Raw genomic sequence first — 15,490 nt, 5'->3', positions numbered from 1 at the left:
ATATAGACCAGCAGTTTCTGCAGCTGTTGCAGACTGAAAGTGCCCCTGGCTTGTTTTTCACCCTACATGGGTCTCTGGTCATATACCCTGGGGAGCAGAAGACATTCAGCCTGACATGAGGAACCATGTCAGTAGGGTTGGCATGACCATGTTGTGATGCATGGGGACAGGGAAGCCCAAGCTGTTCCTGAGGAGCATCCCTGGGCAAACGTATCACCCCAAGCTGCAATACAAAGATTTTTGATGGCCTGGAGGGGGCTGTTTGCTCTCACAAGTAGATCTTCCTCACAGCTCTGTATAGGGCGGTTGGGTTTGCCAGTCACACAGGGAGGCTTGAGCAGGAGAAATTAAATTATGGCACTTTTCCTCCCTGGGTAGAGGCGTATGGAGCACGCATTGCCAGAGTCCAGCCGTTGCAAGCTCACTGGTTCTGTCCTGCCCCTCTCCAGCTGAAACACTCAACCACCTCTGGCTGTGCTCCCTCCTCCAGCCCCGGCTGTCGCGGGAGGTTCCTGGGGACACGGCCGGAGGGGAAAGGCACTGTTATCCTTTCATTTCCTGAGCCCGCTCCACTGTGGTTTTGCAGGGAGCGGAGACGAGGAAGCGCTCGCCGACGCTCAGCAGCCAGTTCAAGCGGTCCCTGGAGCTGTTGATGAGGACCCTCAGCGTATGCCAGCCCTTTTTTGTCCGCTGCATCAAGCCCAATGAGTACAAGAAGCCCATGGTAAGTCCTACTTTTCTCTCCTGGTTGCTTTTTGTACGAGAACGCCTGTGGGGTCACTCTGCCCTAGAGCCAGTGGCAAAACTCAGGAGTCGATAGAGCGAGGATGGACCCGGGTGCTTAGAAAACCAACCCACAGCCCTTTCTGCAAGCAAGGGAGTCACCAAAGGGTTGGCAAAATTGGGAACTTCCTTTGCGATCCAACAGCAACCCAAAACTTTTGCAGAAGGCATTTCCTGCCCCTGCCTTTCTTCCCAAGGATGACCTCGAGGAACTCACCCTGCAGCCCTTTCCCCTATAGGAAATGCCTCTGAATTTCCATAGGGGGTAGGTGCCTTCCCACCAGAGACTTAGGATGAGCTGTAGGACCCTGGGTTTGGTCCTATTGCAGGGTCCAGTGCTTCCTAAAAGCGATCCCCTTCCCATGGGTGTTTTCTATAAAATCTTTGTTTCCAAGGAATCTCCCTCTGTTTCACCCCACTTAGATCCCTTCAACTGTTGTTGTAGCACCAGCTGTGAAAGCACAGTTCTAAAAGCAGACAAAAAAAGAGGCAAAATAATACAGAGGAAAGGTGAGATGAATTATTTTGCTCTGATTCACAGAGACTTGCTTCAAAAGCAACAAACACCCTGGGGACAAACTTTAAGGAGCGAATGAAAGGGAAAGAGGTGGCTGTAAATCCCCCTGACCACAAACTGCTCACGGAGGGGACTCCCAGTTTTGCAGCAAAAGGTAGATGATAAGGCAGGTGCTGAACGCCCCGATCCCACTGTCAGCACCTTGCAGGATTGAACCCTGGTGCTGTTAGCAATCCATGTTAGCTCACCACGCTTAGGAGTGTGGAATCCTCCTACTGCCTGGGGCGGAAGAGCTTTATTTAATAATAATTTCAGCTATTTCTTTCATTTTGCCTATGCCTTTGCACTTCAGTAGCGGTTAATCTAGCCAGAGCTGGAGATTTATCTAAAGTCAGTGTCTGTAAGCAAAGCTCAACTGAGTGAAAAAAAGCATCAAATACTGAATTTCAGAGCTGTTAAGTACAAGCAGTGTTTGTCTGAAACTTATTTTTGCTGTTCAGTGAACCTAACACAATGTGGGGTGAAAGGTTTGGTGGCTCTCAGAGCAGTTTACTGTGCCTTCATCCTGGTTTTGGTGAGCATAAAAAGGCACCTAATAGCACGTTAATGGAATACTTTGGGTTAATATTTAACGATATGTCTGATCTGAGTTTATCGTCTGAGCTGAGGTCAAACCAAAACCTTCTTTAAGAACATGGTTGATGCTGAAAAATAGGCGTACATCCTGAACTGATGTTAACAAATTATTCCCAATGCCCTGACTTTGAGCTGCTTTTACACCTGGATGTCTGGCATTTTGTCCCCAGCATAGCAAATCTCTATTTCACCAGTTCTTGCAAGCTCTAAGCCAGAAGTCTCTGCCCACCCTGTTCATCTTCAAAACTTATGGTGGGACATAAAAACAGCTATAAGTTTGGAAGAATCAGACAAAGAGAAATTAATGTCCCCAATAAAGTAATGAGTGGATGAGCTAACACTGAACCAGGGACTGTAGTGCTATGAGATATGAAATGTGATTTCTTGCTGAATTTACTTTTGGCCTTGGTTTAAGAATAAAAAGAGGAAAAAAAGAAAAATCCCAGCTAATGGGACACAGAGCTGTGCAGGGAGACTGCAGAAGAGAACATTTTCTGTGAGTCCATTTTCTGTCCCTGGCTTTGAAGGAAAGTGTACTGATAGTGATAGGAAATGGGATAGTGGGAAGTGAAAGGTCAGTGGAAAGTCCTGACTGTTTGTTACTTTATGTTATTTTAAAACTTTTGCTTCCTTCTAAAATGTGCTTTGGGGGGAAAAAAAATTGTTTGCGTCGGGATACTGGCTGGAGTCCTCGGGGTCTGTACATCGCCCCACTGCTGCGTTGCTCTCTTGTTCTGGTTAGTCCGAGAGAAACGCGTGGGATGAATTAGGTAACAAACCATGCAAAGATAGTCAAAACTGTCTCCAGCGGCCTGTGCCTCATCAGGCCCTGACGCCAGGAAGCTCACAGTTGCCCGTATGCGCAATGGCCTAGCCCTGCAGACTCTGGAGGGTTATTTGCAAGCCCAAAACCGCTCACATACCCTTCTGCTTCATGGTGGGATGGAGACAGAGGAACATACGCCTCTCTCCTCTGCACGTTTCTTCTCCCCACTCCCAATACCCACTTTAGAGAGGGACAGCTTGAGACCAAATCTGGACGATGCTACTTTCTGCCTTTTCCTCGCTGATCCATTGTCATCTCCTGGGATCAGGATCTGTCTCACCTCACTCCATCCCTTTCGTGGTTAAGTGGCTGCTATAAGCTAGTCAAAAAGGTCCCTCCAAGGATGGGGAGATGGGTGCACCCATGGGGCAGATCCTACTGTCCCAGGAGATGCCTCTGAGATACAGGGATATCTGAGATACAGCTACGTACCCACCTCTCCTCCCTCGCTTCAGGGAGAGCCCAGGTATCTCACGGTTTAGACGCTCACATCTGTACATTCACAGATGCTCACTTTTTAGACAACTGAAGGGAGGGCAGATGAATAACACCCCAGCAGTAACGTTTTGGCCCAGGCTGGCTTTTACTGTCCTGACTTCCTGTGGTGTGCCAGCACCACACCACATCTGCCTGTATTTTATGCTTGGGTTGAACACTTGTTGGACACTCCCAGCAGACAACATCAGGTTGCAAGAGGGTGCTCTTAGGGGCTTCAGGATCCTCCTCAACCCACTAAAGCACCAAGCCGATGGCAGGGGTTTTTCTGAGTCTTCTTTTGCTTCAGCAGATCTACTCATCTAGCAGCACCACTCATTAGCCACCCAGAGGTGCCCGAAGCAAGGGAACAGCCAGTTTTATTAACAAACATCTGCAATGTCTGGGTTACCTATGCCTGCCATCTGGCCTTGAAACTGTCCATTGCTTGTCAGGATGCTGGTCTGAGATTTGTCCTTTCCCTAAAACCCTCAGCTGGTCTCAGTTCTGACCTGTTCATTTTAAGCTCCTCAGATGTCCTCCTGAGTACAGGACGGTTTGGTGATAACAGGCTTATCTCAGGGCCTCAGCATCTCCCAAGGCTGCACTCTTCCTTTGTGTGACTTCAGGGTGTTACCTACCCTAAGATCAACTGGTGTAGGCACCCTAAGACCTTTGAGTGTCTGACCCTTCACTGATATGGTCCTCTGCTTCCTCTGCCTGCAAAATGGTACTGCCCTGCCCGTACAGGAGTGGTGTGATCATGCCGGTAAAGCTCAGAGCATCAGTCAAAAGTTAATGACCATGAGTGGCCATTGCAAGGGTGACTGTACGGTTTGACCCTTGTAGGTGTGGCATTGCTGCCTATTTTCACAAGGTGATGTCCACTGTTGCATCGTGCTCTCCATTTTTCCTCTCAGTCCTTTGTGTAATGTGTAGGACACATCCAGTCTTGCAAGAGGGAAGTGAAGAAATGGAATGAGTCAAACACACTCATAGGATCAGAACCCAGATAGCCAACAGTCCTATGGCCTTGGGCTCACCAAACCAAGGGTTTGGGTGTGTGCCTGACTCCGTTGCCCCACACGTCTTCATAGTTCCTGCTCTCTTATGGCCAAGCCAGGCCAAGATGTGCAATCAAACCCCCATGTCCTGTAACCACCCCAGCTGTTTGACCGGGAGCTGTGCGTCCGTCAGCTGAGGTACTCGGGGATGATGGAGACCATCCGGATCCGCCGGGCCGGCTACCCCATCCGCTACACGTTTGTGGAGTTCGTGGACCGGTACCGGGTCCTCATGCCTGGGGTGAAGCCAGCATACAAGCAGGTGAGCATCTTCTTCCGTGGGCAACAATTGCTCTCTGCGGGGCTCTCCAGAGACATTTATGGGGTGTGCATCCCATCCAAAAGAAACTATGCAACATTTGATCCCTAGATGTTACAGTGATGCTCCGGGATTTCCAAGTGAAAGAAAAATGGTTACGGGGCTGACAGGGACAGGGAGCCATATTCAGCTTGTTGTTCTCACTCACCTTTAATGTTGTGACAGTAAAGCCCTGGGAACCTCATTAGCAGAAAACTGCTGGAATTGGGACCAGAAAGGGTCCCCGTTGGACTTGGGAGGAGCAATGGGTGAGGCTGGTCCTGGTGAATTCCACCAACTCTCCCACCAGGGCGACCTGCGTGGGACGTGCCAGCGCATTGCCGAAGCAGTGCTCGGGAAGGATGATGACTGGCAGATTGGCAAGACAAAGATATTCCTGAAGGTAGACAGCTCTCCGTGTCCCCCCTGGGACCCTTGCCTGTGAAGGAGTCTCCTACAATCCCCTTTTAATCGCCAGATGTGACCCTTACTCATGGTCTCTGGGCTGGCATGGCAGTGGGTAGAACTTGGGCGAAGGCAGGATACTTGGGGCTGGTTTAGGAGGTGGGCAGGAAGAAGTCCTGACATTCTGCCAGCACTGATGCATGTACATACCCGTACGAACGCAGAAATACTCACACACAGCACACAGCCTTTTCCCTCCGGGACTGAGCCGCTCAGCCACATCTCATGCCTTCACCCAAAAGGCACAGCAGCTGGAGGGGTGGCCATGCAGATACCTGCAGAGAGAGGGACCACGAGCAAGGCTCGCTTTGCTTTCAGCACATCCTTGCATGACCCAAGACGTGGCTACCGCCTCCCTCTCTGCGTCAGTCCAGCTCACATGGAGCAGCCCAACGTTGCAGGTCTCCTGCAGCCCTGTTCACACTCATCTCTCCTTAGAAACCTGTTCCTGTGTTGCTCTGGGAAGATGAGGCTGAGATGGCCAGGAACCAGGCTGGAAACAAAGGCTTCTCTTGAGCAAAAATCTCAGCAGTAAACCCTGACTGCTTATATCTAAATTCACCCCCAACCCCATCGCCAGCACGAACATCCCCATCGCTTCCCTGGAAGCTGTTCCCACTAGTCGCTCTTTCCAGAGCCTGTTATCAAGATCTCGCAGCTGTCAGGGCAGGAAACGGAGAAATCGGGAGGCCCCGAGGGGCTGCGTGAGGTCGGGCAAAGCAGGAAACGCGTGGAGCTGCCCCTGCTGCACCCGGCGCGGCAGGGCTCAGCGTGCCGCCGCCGGGAAGGAAAGACAAGTTACGAACAACGTGGGAGGAATCAATAGGAAGCTTAGACCAATGCATCTGAAAGCCTCAGGGCAAGGAAATTCAGTGTTTTGGGAAGCTGTTTTGTCCTTAGAGTGTGGAGGCAGCCTTGGCTGGAGGCAGTGAAGGGACCCAGGGAGCCTGGAGTTTGTTCCCAGGCTTCTCCAGTGGTCCCAGGAACTGCTCCCACAGGTGACAGCACTAACAGGGAACTCTGCCTGGAAGGAGACATAATTTGGTGGTTTTCAGACTATGAAGTATTGCATATGCAGCTTCTGGGTGTGCTGGTTCATTTGGGAATGAAGGCAGTAGATCACTAGGTTTTATGTTAGGATTCCCCCAGTGAGTAGGTGGGGTGATACTTGGGATGTAAAGTGTCCCAAGAGTTTATTTTGGACATCTCCTCCGGGGACGGACCTCCTACCACTCCTCTTGCCACATGTCAGGCAGATGGAGAGTTTCAGACATGGATGCTGTGTCATTTCCTCCCACAGGACCACCATGACATGCTGCTGGAGATTGAGAGAGACAAGGCCATCACAGACAAAGTCATCCTCATCCAGAAGGTGGTCCGTGGGTTTAAAGACAGGTAGGTGTGAGCCCCACTGCCAGGGGATGGGCTGTATGGGATGCTTCACCCAGCAAGCAGCTCCTGGAGGATGCATCACCTAGTGCTCATCTGTCCTGTCCTGCCTGCAGCTGGGGAGAGGGGAGCCCTGATGTGTTGGCATTCAGGTGCAGCAAGTATTGGAGGAAATCAGTAGAGGAAACAAGAGGAAAACTGTATTATCTGCCTCAAACATGGACAGAATAGGACCTTCAGTCCCTGTTCAGCACCATCTTCAGGGGAGATGATGTTTGTTATGATAATGCAGCAGTGGGACTCTGAGCCTGCTGAAGGCAACACTAAGTCTCCAGTCTACGGGGATCACCACAAGACTGCAATGGACCAGTTGTCCACTGTAATTCCCAAAACCCAAGGGGTTCAGGACTCCTCCCTTTGCAACCCAGTTGCCAGACTTGGGAGGAGGGCAGGTAGCCCATGGGGAGCTTATGGCACAGCTGTGGAAGAAGAGGGAGAGCCACAGCCGAGGACAAGCTTCACCAATGGAGGAGAGACAGTTCTTGGGGTTTGTGCTCTTTGACTGTCCGAGCTATGGCTGTGACTCAGGTTGTGCCTTGTGTTCTGCAGGAAGGGCACATGCCAAATAACTCAGTAATCCTTCCCACAGTAATCCTAGGAGACCCCAAAGTCCTTCCAACACAGTTGTTGCCAAAGTGTCTACAGGTAGGATCAGGCCAGGCTAAGAGGGATGGGAGGAGCAAATAGGGGTAACAGGGTTGCTGAAGTTTGCTCTTGATCATTTGGGTGAGACTGAATCCGTTCTCAGGTGCTGGGATTGAAGCAGGGAGAGAAGGCAGGGAAGAGAGAGGATGAGAGAGGAGGGTGCAGCAGTGGGGAAGGAGGGGACCGTTCTCAGCACCTCCTGTTCTGCCCATTCCCATAACATGGCAGAATCTGCCTGCAGAGAGAGCACCTACAGATCTTTTTATGAAAGCAAGGAGAGCTGGGGGAGGAGACATTTTCAGGCCAAAAATGCAGTGTTTACTCCACCTGGATGCTCAGTTTCAAACCTCCAAAGAATGGGGCCCAGGAGATGATAACTTGTGGCCAAACCACAGAGAGAAGTGACTGAAATGACTTTGCAGGTCCAATTTCCTGAAAATGAGAAATTCGGTCCTGATGATTCAGAGATACTGGCGTGGACATAACTGCAGGAAGAACTACGGTGCTGTAAGTACGGGGTTGCTTCCTCACACCTCTGCCTTCCTCCCTCTTTCAGCTGGGACATATGTAAGAGTTTCCTGCCTCAAGAGTTTCCTCCTACCCACTGAGTGTAGGAAGGGTTGGGGTTGGCTTTTATCAGCTGGAGTGATGAATGGAGGTTTGCTCTTGCTGCTTTACCTTCTCACTGAGGAGAGCACCTGACCACCTTCTAGCTGTCCTTTTCCCCACGAATTAGATGTCCATTGCATCAACTGGTCACTTGAGGTTTTAAGAGTCTTCCACTAGTTTCCAGGTGACTGAAAACTCAAGAGCAGCTTCCTCTGAAAAACAGACTCCAACTCCAGGTGGGACCATATCTGAGTTTCTCCTCAACCTGGTCCACGGCCCTCTTCTCTCCCGTCCACACTGACTAACAGTGGGTCATCTGGGAAGTGTGCTGGGGTCTAGAGTGTCTCAGTATTGTCCTCCAAGCCTGCAAGTTGACAGAAATAGCCACTTCCAGGCTGGTCAAGATGCTGTTTCCTGCCATGAAACAGCCATTTGGACCTCCATCGAGCAATTCTCATGGCTCATGGCTACCTTCAGGTGATGAACCAGACCTTCTGAGGCCTCTGAAAGGCAAAAACTTTGTAGGACTCAGTGGGGGAGAAGCTGCCTTTATCCTTCCCGGGCTTTGAATCAGTGCAGCAGCCGGAGGGCTTCATTTCTCCACCTTCTTGGAGAACCTCCCTCCTGAAGGCTTGTTCTGGTGAGGACTGATTTCAGCAGCTTTGATTTACAGCCGTGCGAGAAGGAGATTAGCGATGGAAATCTGCTTAGGGTAGGCGAGCCCCTGGGCAGCGGGGTGGTTTCATCCTGCTCCCTCTTGCAGATGCGGATCGGCTTCCTGAGACTGCAGGCCCTTTACCGATCCCGCAAGCTCCACAAGCAGTACCACATGGCTCGCCGGCGGATCATCGAGTTTCAGGCACGATGCCGGGGCTACCTGGTCCGCAGGGCTTTCCGCCACCGCCTCTGGGCTGTCCTCACCGTCCAGGCATACGCTCGGGGCATGATCGCCCGAAGGCTGTATAAGCGCCTCCGGGGGGAAGTAAGTACCATGGAGGAGAGGTCAGTCACGGGAAGCGGTGGGGAGAGGGGAAATAAACGTGCTGCTGCGTCGTGTGCTGGTGGGATCGGTATTTAAAAAGAAAAAAAGAATTAAAAAAAGAAAAAAAGAATTAAAAAAAGAAAAAAGATGCCTATTCAGACGGGCTTTTGTGTTTATTCCCCAGTACCATCGACGCCTGGAAGCAGAGAAACTTCGGCTGGCGGAAGAGGAACGACTCCGAAAGGAGATGAGTGCCAAGAAAGCCAAAGAGGAAGCAGAAAAGAAGCACCAAGTACGTGGGGACTGATCTCTTCCTGGGGCTCTGTGTCTGCTTTCCAGGGACTGGTTTTGCTCCTTGGAGGGGGAACACCAAAAATACCTAAGGGATTTCTGCCCTGCTTGAGTGGTTTGTGTTTAATTCACTAAAGCACTCTGTATTCTAACTAGTGTCAAGCTGCTCCAGAATTTCTAATTTGCTGCACAGGAATTCCAGAGATCACAGTTATTATTCTCTTGTATAAAGGCTGAAGGGGGAAGTGGGACACTCTGTGTGTGTGTGCACATGCATGGTTGCTGTATAAAAGAAAACACCAAGGTCCGTGAGAATCTCTGTGCATGGACCAGACCCCCTAAACAGGCACTAAGGACGGAGAAAACACTATTGCTTTGTCCTTCTGCAGTTAGGAAACTGAGGTATGGACACGTTACTGTTCTGCTCCAAGTCACGTTGCTGGGCTAGTGCCCGAAGCACTGGGCAGTCTGCCTTTCTAAAGCCAGGCCCTGCAGAATTTAGTGCCAACTCTTTGGATGGAGCAGCTCAGTCATTGTACGTGTCCTCTTGCAGGTACGCCTGGCCCAGCTGGCGCGGGAAGATGCAGAGAGAGAAGTAAAGGAGAAGGAAGAAGCACGCCGGAAGAAAGAGCTTTTAGAAAAAATGGAGAAAGCTCGCAACGAACCAGTGAATGACTCAGAAATGGTGGACAAAATGTTTGGGTTCCTGGGGACGACGTCCTCCCTGCCTGGCCAGGAAGGACAAGCACCCAATGGCTTCGAGGTACTGGTGATGTACACAAGCCTGGCTATCACATGAAAGGCTTTGACAACACATTAATGAATATCAGGGGAGAGTGGGACAATCCAAAAAGGGGTCTGCAAAGGCTTCCATCAAGACTAGGCTCTTTTGCATGGCCCCAGAAGGTTTCCATGCTATGGCTGGGGACAGTCAGGCAATCTGCAGGCTTTCTCTGGGGCTACCACATGGAGGGGAGCAGTATCTCTATAAGATCATTGAGGACTTGCAGCCTTTGAGATCCTATCCCTTGTGGTTCACCACAGCTCACGGCATTTAGCTCTTAGACATCCTTTCCCCATGCTAGGAGTGGGGCCATGCTTGATGCTTCACCTGTTGCTCTGGGGACATTCCAGAGCACAGGCATGTCCTTCAGGACTTGGGCTTTGCAGGGGCTCCAGAGTTATATTTCACGGTTTTTCCTCCAGCTGGCTGCTTCTTTTGGGGTGGATATGAGACGGGCAGAAAAGTCAGGCCCAAGGGGAAAGGGTAGCTCAGTATCCAAAGCTGAATGCCTGGCATGTCCTTCCCCACCAGGATCTCGAGCGAGCTCAGAAGGAGCTGGAGGAAGAGGACCTTGATGCAGCGTTGCCTCTCCCTGAGGAAGAGGAGGAAGACCTCTCAGAGTACAAATTTGCCAAGTTTGCTGCCACATATTTCCAGGGCACAACAACACACACCTACATTCGCCGGCCTCTCAAGCAGCCTCTCTTGTACCACGAAGATGAAGGAGACCAGTTGGTGAGGCAGGGGATGAAAACCCTCGAGCAGGGCAGGGTGGGTTGGAGCAAGCCTGGGGAACCCTTCAGCCAAAGGGCACTAGCAGTTTCCCTTTGGGATACGCTGATGTGCTCGTGGTTCAGTGGAGAGCACAGCCCTCATCTGCTGCACATGTGTCAGCAGACACTGTCCCACCAGCATGCTTTGAGCACTGACAAGACAACGAGCATTAGAGGGATGTAGTGGTGAGTCCATCTCTATACCTTGATATTTGTGTTAAGACGATTAATGAAGTGCTCTGGCCTCAGGGCACGGCTGATGAAAATTGTTGAGCTTGTAAAGCTGCTACTACTTTTTGCAGCTGAAAAAGTTGCTTCTTACCTTGTCATATGCACCATCGCAGAGCTAGCAGAGAAGAAACACTTGTCCTATAGCCAGCAGTTCAAAAGTCGAATCGTACTGAACCTGCATGGCTGTAACGAACACTGCATTGACCACGAAATTGCCTTCACTATGGTTTCCTTCCCCTTTGCAGTGGGTTAGGAGCTGCCAGTCACTGCCTTTCTATAAGGCTGGCATCCCCCAGCCGAGAAGCCAACCCCTTGTAGGGTGCAGAAACACTCATGATGGCATGAACACAGAGCCTGAATTTGTGGTCCCAGCCACCAGCCTGCCTGGCTTGCTCAGATGGGATGTATGCTGCAAGCAAAACCATTATGTGTGACACAGGGAAGTGTTTTATCTCCTGCAGACGTACAGGGAGACCGCAGTGGTGATCCTGATGGATTCAGCATGGCTTGACCACCCCCTCCACTGCCCTGGCAAGAGCTAATGGAGTTTCACTTCCCTTTCAAATAGGCAGCGCTTGCTGTATGGATCACTATCCTCCGTTTCATGGGAGACCTCCCTGAGCCGAAATATCACACAGCCATGAGTGATGGTGGTGAGAAGATACCAGTGATGACAAAAATCTATGAGACTCTTGGGAAGAAGACCTATAAGAAAGAACTGCAAGCTCTGCAGGGAGAAGGAGAGGTAACCGCGGTGGCTGTAAAAAAGACATTATTATTAGGTGCTGGATAGTGAAATGTGTTGGAAAGAAAGGACTTGTGGGGTTTGCTGCAGGCTATCAGTTTGGCAATTATGCTACGAAGGGAGAATTGCCTGTGTGTCAGGTGTTGATCCTGTCCCTTCTTCACAGGGATAACTGAATGTCCCCCAGCAATACAGTAAGGAAAGTGCCCTGATATCTCTTGTGCAGCTTTGATCTCTCTCCTCCTCCTTGTAGGGCAGAAATACATGGAGGCAGTGCAATGTCCCGTGTCATCAGTGTCTCATTTGGGGATTTCTTTTTGATCTGCCCTGGGTCAGAAGAGACTAAATTAAAAACGTGCCCTTCATCTTGGAGAAGGAAGTAAAGAGTTACCAGGGGATTAAGCTGTGGAAATAATAAAAAAAAATCCCTACTGCACCCTCAGTGTATTCTGGGATGTCACTGGAGGACTTTGTCTTAGGATCTCTCCCAGATAAGACGTTCTGGATAAATAGCTGTCTGTAGCACTGATATACTTTCATCTTTGGCAATTGCTTTATTCAGTAGGACAAGATATTACCTGGTATTGGGATTTTCTAGATGGCATTGTTGCATTTTCAAGAAGTTTTCTATAATATCATCTGGACAAACACTGTGCATTTGCAGATGTAATTTAACAAGTCTCCTAGTTTGTAGAGATGGTAATATCATTCAGCACTTTCAGTGCATTACCCAAGATGGACAGTAGCCTCATCTGGATTGTAATTCTGTAAAAATACACAAGAATCATCTTTCATTCCTTCTACCTATCATTTCTTGCTTTTTTATTACAAAAAGGTGTATTTTGGCCATCTGAGTCATCAGATAGTACAGAAGAGAAGGAAAATTCAAGCTGTGATTTTTGCCTGTGGTTACACCTGCTCTGCAGAGCGCACAAAAGCGCAGAGAGACGTCTGAGCTGATGCTGAGTGTGATGATATGCTAATCCAGGTTTAGGGCTACAGCACCAACTTGGCTTTATGAGAGATATAAACCATCACAGCTTCAGGACTCGAAGAGTTGATCTGGTGTAAAATCAGTCCTTTCAAAGCTGTTTAAATGGGGATAGGTTAACTGTGTCAAAACGTGAAGTGATTATCTGTGCCATTTTAATCCCACAGCTGGCAAAAAGTTGGTATAAAAGTAGAAAGCCAACAGTAACTTGGTAATATGTAGTCAGTGCCTAGGTCTGTTCTGCATCAGATTTATTTTTCTGGGAAATCTGATAGAGCACAGAGCTGGTTAGCAGTGGTGAAACCACAAAGTGTAACTACCTGTCCATGAATCTCTGGCTAGATGACTTCCAGCTCACAAACCTGCTGTGCAAATGGCTCAGAGAGTGGTCTTGCTCATCTCATTTACGATGTAGGAACAAACCTGAATGGCATACAGCAGAACCGGGCGGACATAGGTTGACTAGGAGTCAGACATGTATTCAACATAAGTTTTTCAGACTTCCTGGATATGTAATTTTGATCTGAGGGAGGCTCACTGATTAGAGAGTATCTACAAAATTCAGAGCCGGACCTGGGTTATTGAGGGGGACGGGAATATGGGCCCATACATTTGGTTCCCACCAGTCTCTGAAATATAGAATCATAGAATAGTAGGGGTTGGAAGAGACCTCCAAAGGCCGTCTAGTCCAACCCTCCTGCAATGGGCAGGGACATCCCCAACCAGAGCAGGTTGCTCAGAGCCCCGTCCAACCTGATCTGGGATGTTTCCAGGGATGGGACATTGACCACCTCTCTGGGCAACCTGAGCCAGTGGTTCACCACCCTCATTGTCGAAAATTTCTGTCTTACATCTAGTCTGAATCTGCCCTCTTTAGTTTAAAACCATCACCCCTCATCCTATCGCAACAGGCCCTGATAAAAAGTCTGTTCCCATCTTTCTTAGAAGCCCCTTTCAGTCCTGGCAGCTGCAAGAAGGTCTCCCCAGAGCTTTCTCTTCTCCAGGCTGAGCCCCCCCAGCTCTCCCAGCCTGTCCTCCCAGCAGAGCTGTTCCAGCCCTCGAAGCGTTGCTGGGGCCTCCTCTGGCCCCACTCCAACAGGTCCATGTCTCTCCTGTGCCGAGGGCTCCAGAGCTGGACGCAGCACTGCAGGGGGGTCTCCCCCGAGCGGGGCAGAGGGGCAGAATTCCCTCCCTCGCCCTGCTGGCCACGTGGCTTTGGGGACAGCCCAGGACACGGTTGGCCTTCTGGGCTGCAAGTGCACATTGCCGGCTCCTGTCCAGCTTTTCACCCACCACCAGGACCCCCAAGTCCTTCTCCATGGGGCTGCTCTCCATCCCTTCACCCCGAGCCTGTGCTGACACCAGGGGTTGCCCCGACCCAGGTGCAGGACCCTGCCCTTGGCCTTGTGGAACCTCATGAGGTTCACACAGGCCCATTCCTCAAGCTTGTCCAGGTCCCTCTGGATGGCATCCTGTCCCTCAAGTGTATCAACCGCAGCACTCAGCTGGGTGTTGTCTGCCAACTTGCTGAGGATGCCCTCGATCCCACTGTCTGTGTCATTGATATACCTCACTCTCTGTCCAGGATTAACGGTCTTTTGCAGGAGCCCGGGGGAGGCAGGGAGAGCACCTACTTGGCAGGGCTTTGTGTCTCACTGCATTGCATCCACGCCTCTTGCTTTGCAGAGTACTCACATTGACGGGCACAAGAAGAACAGTGTGCGGCACAAACTGGTCTCCTTAACGCTCAAGAAGAAATCCAAACTGACGGAGGAGGTGAGAGGAGATGCTTGGCCGCCTGGCAGCACAAGTGCCGTTGGATTGTCTGCAGCCCTCTCTGACTCTCTTCTGCTTTTCCCTAGACAACATAGAACCAGCCCTCCTCTGGGTTTGGCGCTACCTGTCTCTCTGCCTGAAAGATTTAAGGAGTGTTTAAGGGGAAAGGTTGGCTTCCCGTGTCTCCTTGAGTCATTCTGCACCTCGCGCCGGCCTCCCCTCGGCTCCCGTTCTCCATCCATCCAGCACCTCCCCTCCCCTCTTTCACAGCCCTCCATCCAGCTGCTGATACCTCTCACCACTCTGTGATGGTCTGAACGTTAACCCTGCTTTTAGCTTCCTGCCCTCCACCACAGCATAGGTAGCAGAGGTGGGGTATCCAAATGCATTCACCCATCCTCTGCTCCTCTCCAGTGCCAGGGGCAAAATTCCCCATGGAAGCAGTTAGCTCAAGCTGAGAGCTTTTGAAAATACCGTCTCAAAAGAGTGAGGAGCAATAAATCTTTTTTTTTGGGGGGGGGGGGGAGTGAAAGCAATGCAAAGACATGGATTCAACCTTCTTACACGCTGCCATGTCCAATTCTAGAGCAAGCACCATCTCACCTGGCTATAGCTGCTTGAGAGCATGAAGATTGCTCTCTGAGATAGTCACCCTCCTTCCCTTTAGTGTCAGTGGGGAGAAAGAGGACCCAATCCAGTTTACCCTAATGTGGCTCTGAACGCACTCTATAAATGGCCACCTTTCTCCAGTGGCTCTAAACGGAGACTGGGTTGACCAGCTGAGACAGAGAGCTGGTAGACAGACAAACGCCATCCCTGTTTTCAAAAAGAACACCAGTGCTTTTGGCTGCATCATTAGCATGGGGAGTGGGTCCGTTTTGTCAGTGCTTTAATGATTTTTTTAATATGACTGAGTTAAAGGGACAGGTCCTCCTTGGCAATAAGCTGGGGTTATTCCAAAGATACTTGGTGGTGCTCTCCCAGCTGCAGGACCAGCTCAGAGCTGGGATGCAAGGGTGTCATTGTAGAAAGCCTGGGCAAAGACCAAGGGGGTGAGAGCGTGACTAGACAGGACCATTTTCAGCTTCACCCATATGTGATTAAAGCCAATAAAATCAAACCTTCCCATTGCTGTTAAAGCACTAGATTGA

General features: G+C 50.3%; 1 protein-coding gene across 1 annotated transcript in view; it reads left to right on the top strand.

The window, feature by feature from the left end:
* MYO7A (myosin VIIA) overlaps positions 1–15,490 on the top strand; it is a gene marked incomplete at its 3' end in the record, with an annotated part of 64,850 nt that overhangs the window by 26,140 nt on the left and 23,220 nt on the right. Inside the window, exons 14-24 of the mRNA XM_082014382.1 lie at positions 587–724; positions 4,404–4,562; positions 4,909–5,001; positions 6,364–6,458; positions 7,580–7,664; positions 8,530–8,748; positions 8,933–9,040; positions 9,593–9,802; positions 10,355–10,558; positions 11,396–11,572; positions 14,250–14,339. Coding sequence (XP_081870508.1) covers positions 587–724; positions 4,404–4,562; positions 4,909–5,001; positions 6,364–6,458; positions 7,580–7,664; positions 8,530–8,748; positions 8,933–9,040; positions 9,593–9,802; positions 10,355–10,558; positions 11,396–11,572; positions 14,250–14,339 — 1,578 coding nt within the window. The remainder of the gene's footprint in view (positions 1–586; positions 725–4,403; positions 4,563–4,908; positions 5,002–6,363; positions 6,459–7,579; positions 7,665–8,529; positions 8,749–8,932; positions 9,041–9,592; positions 9,803–10,354; positions 10,559–11,395; positions 11,573–14,249; positions 14,340–15,490) is intronic.

This window comes from Phaethon aethereus (genome assembly GCF_964289735.1).
Source record: "Phaethon aethereus genome assembly, chromosome: 1".
NCBI lineage: Eukaryota > Metazoa > Chordata > Aves > Phaethontiformes > Phaethontidae > Phaethon > Phaethon aethereus.
Note: the sequence above shows the minus strand (reverse complement) of the source record. Positions and strands in the feature narration are given on the sequence as shown.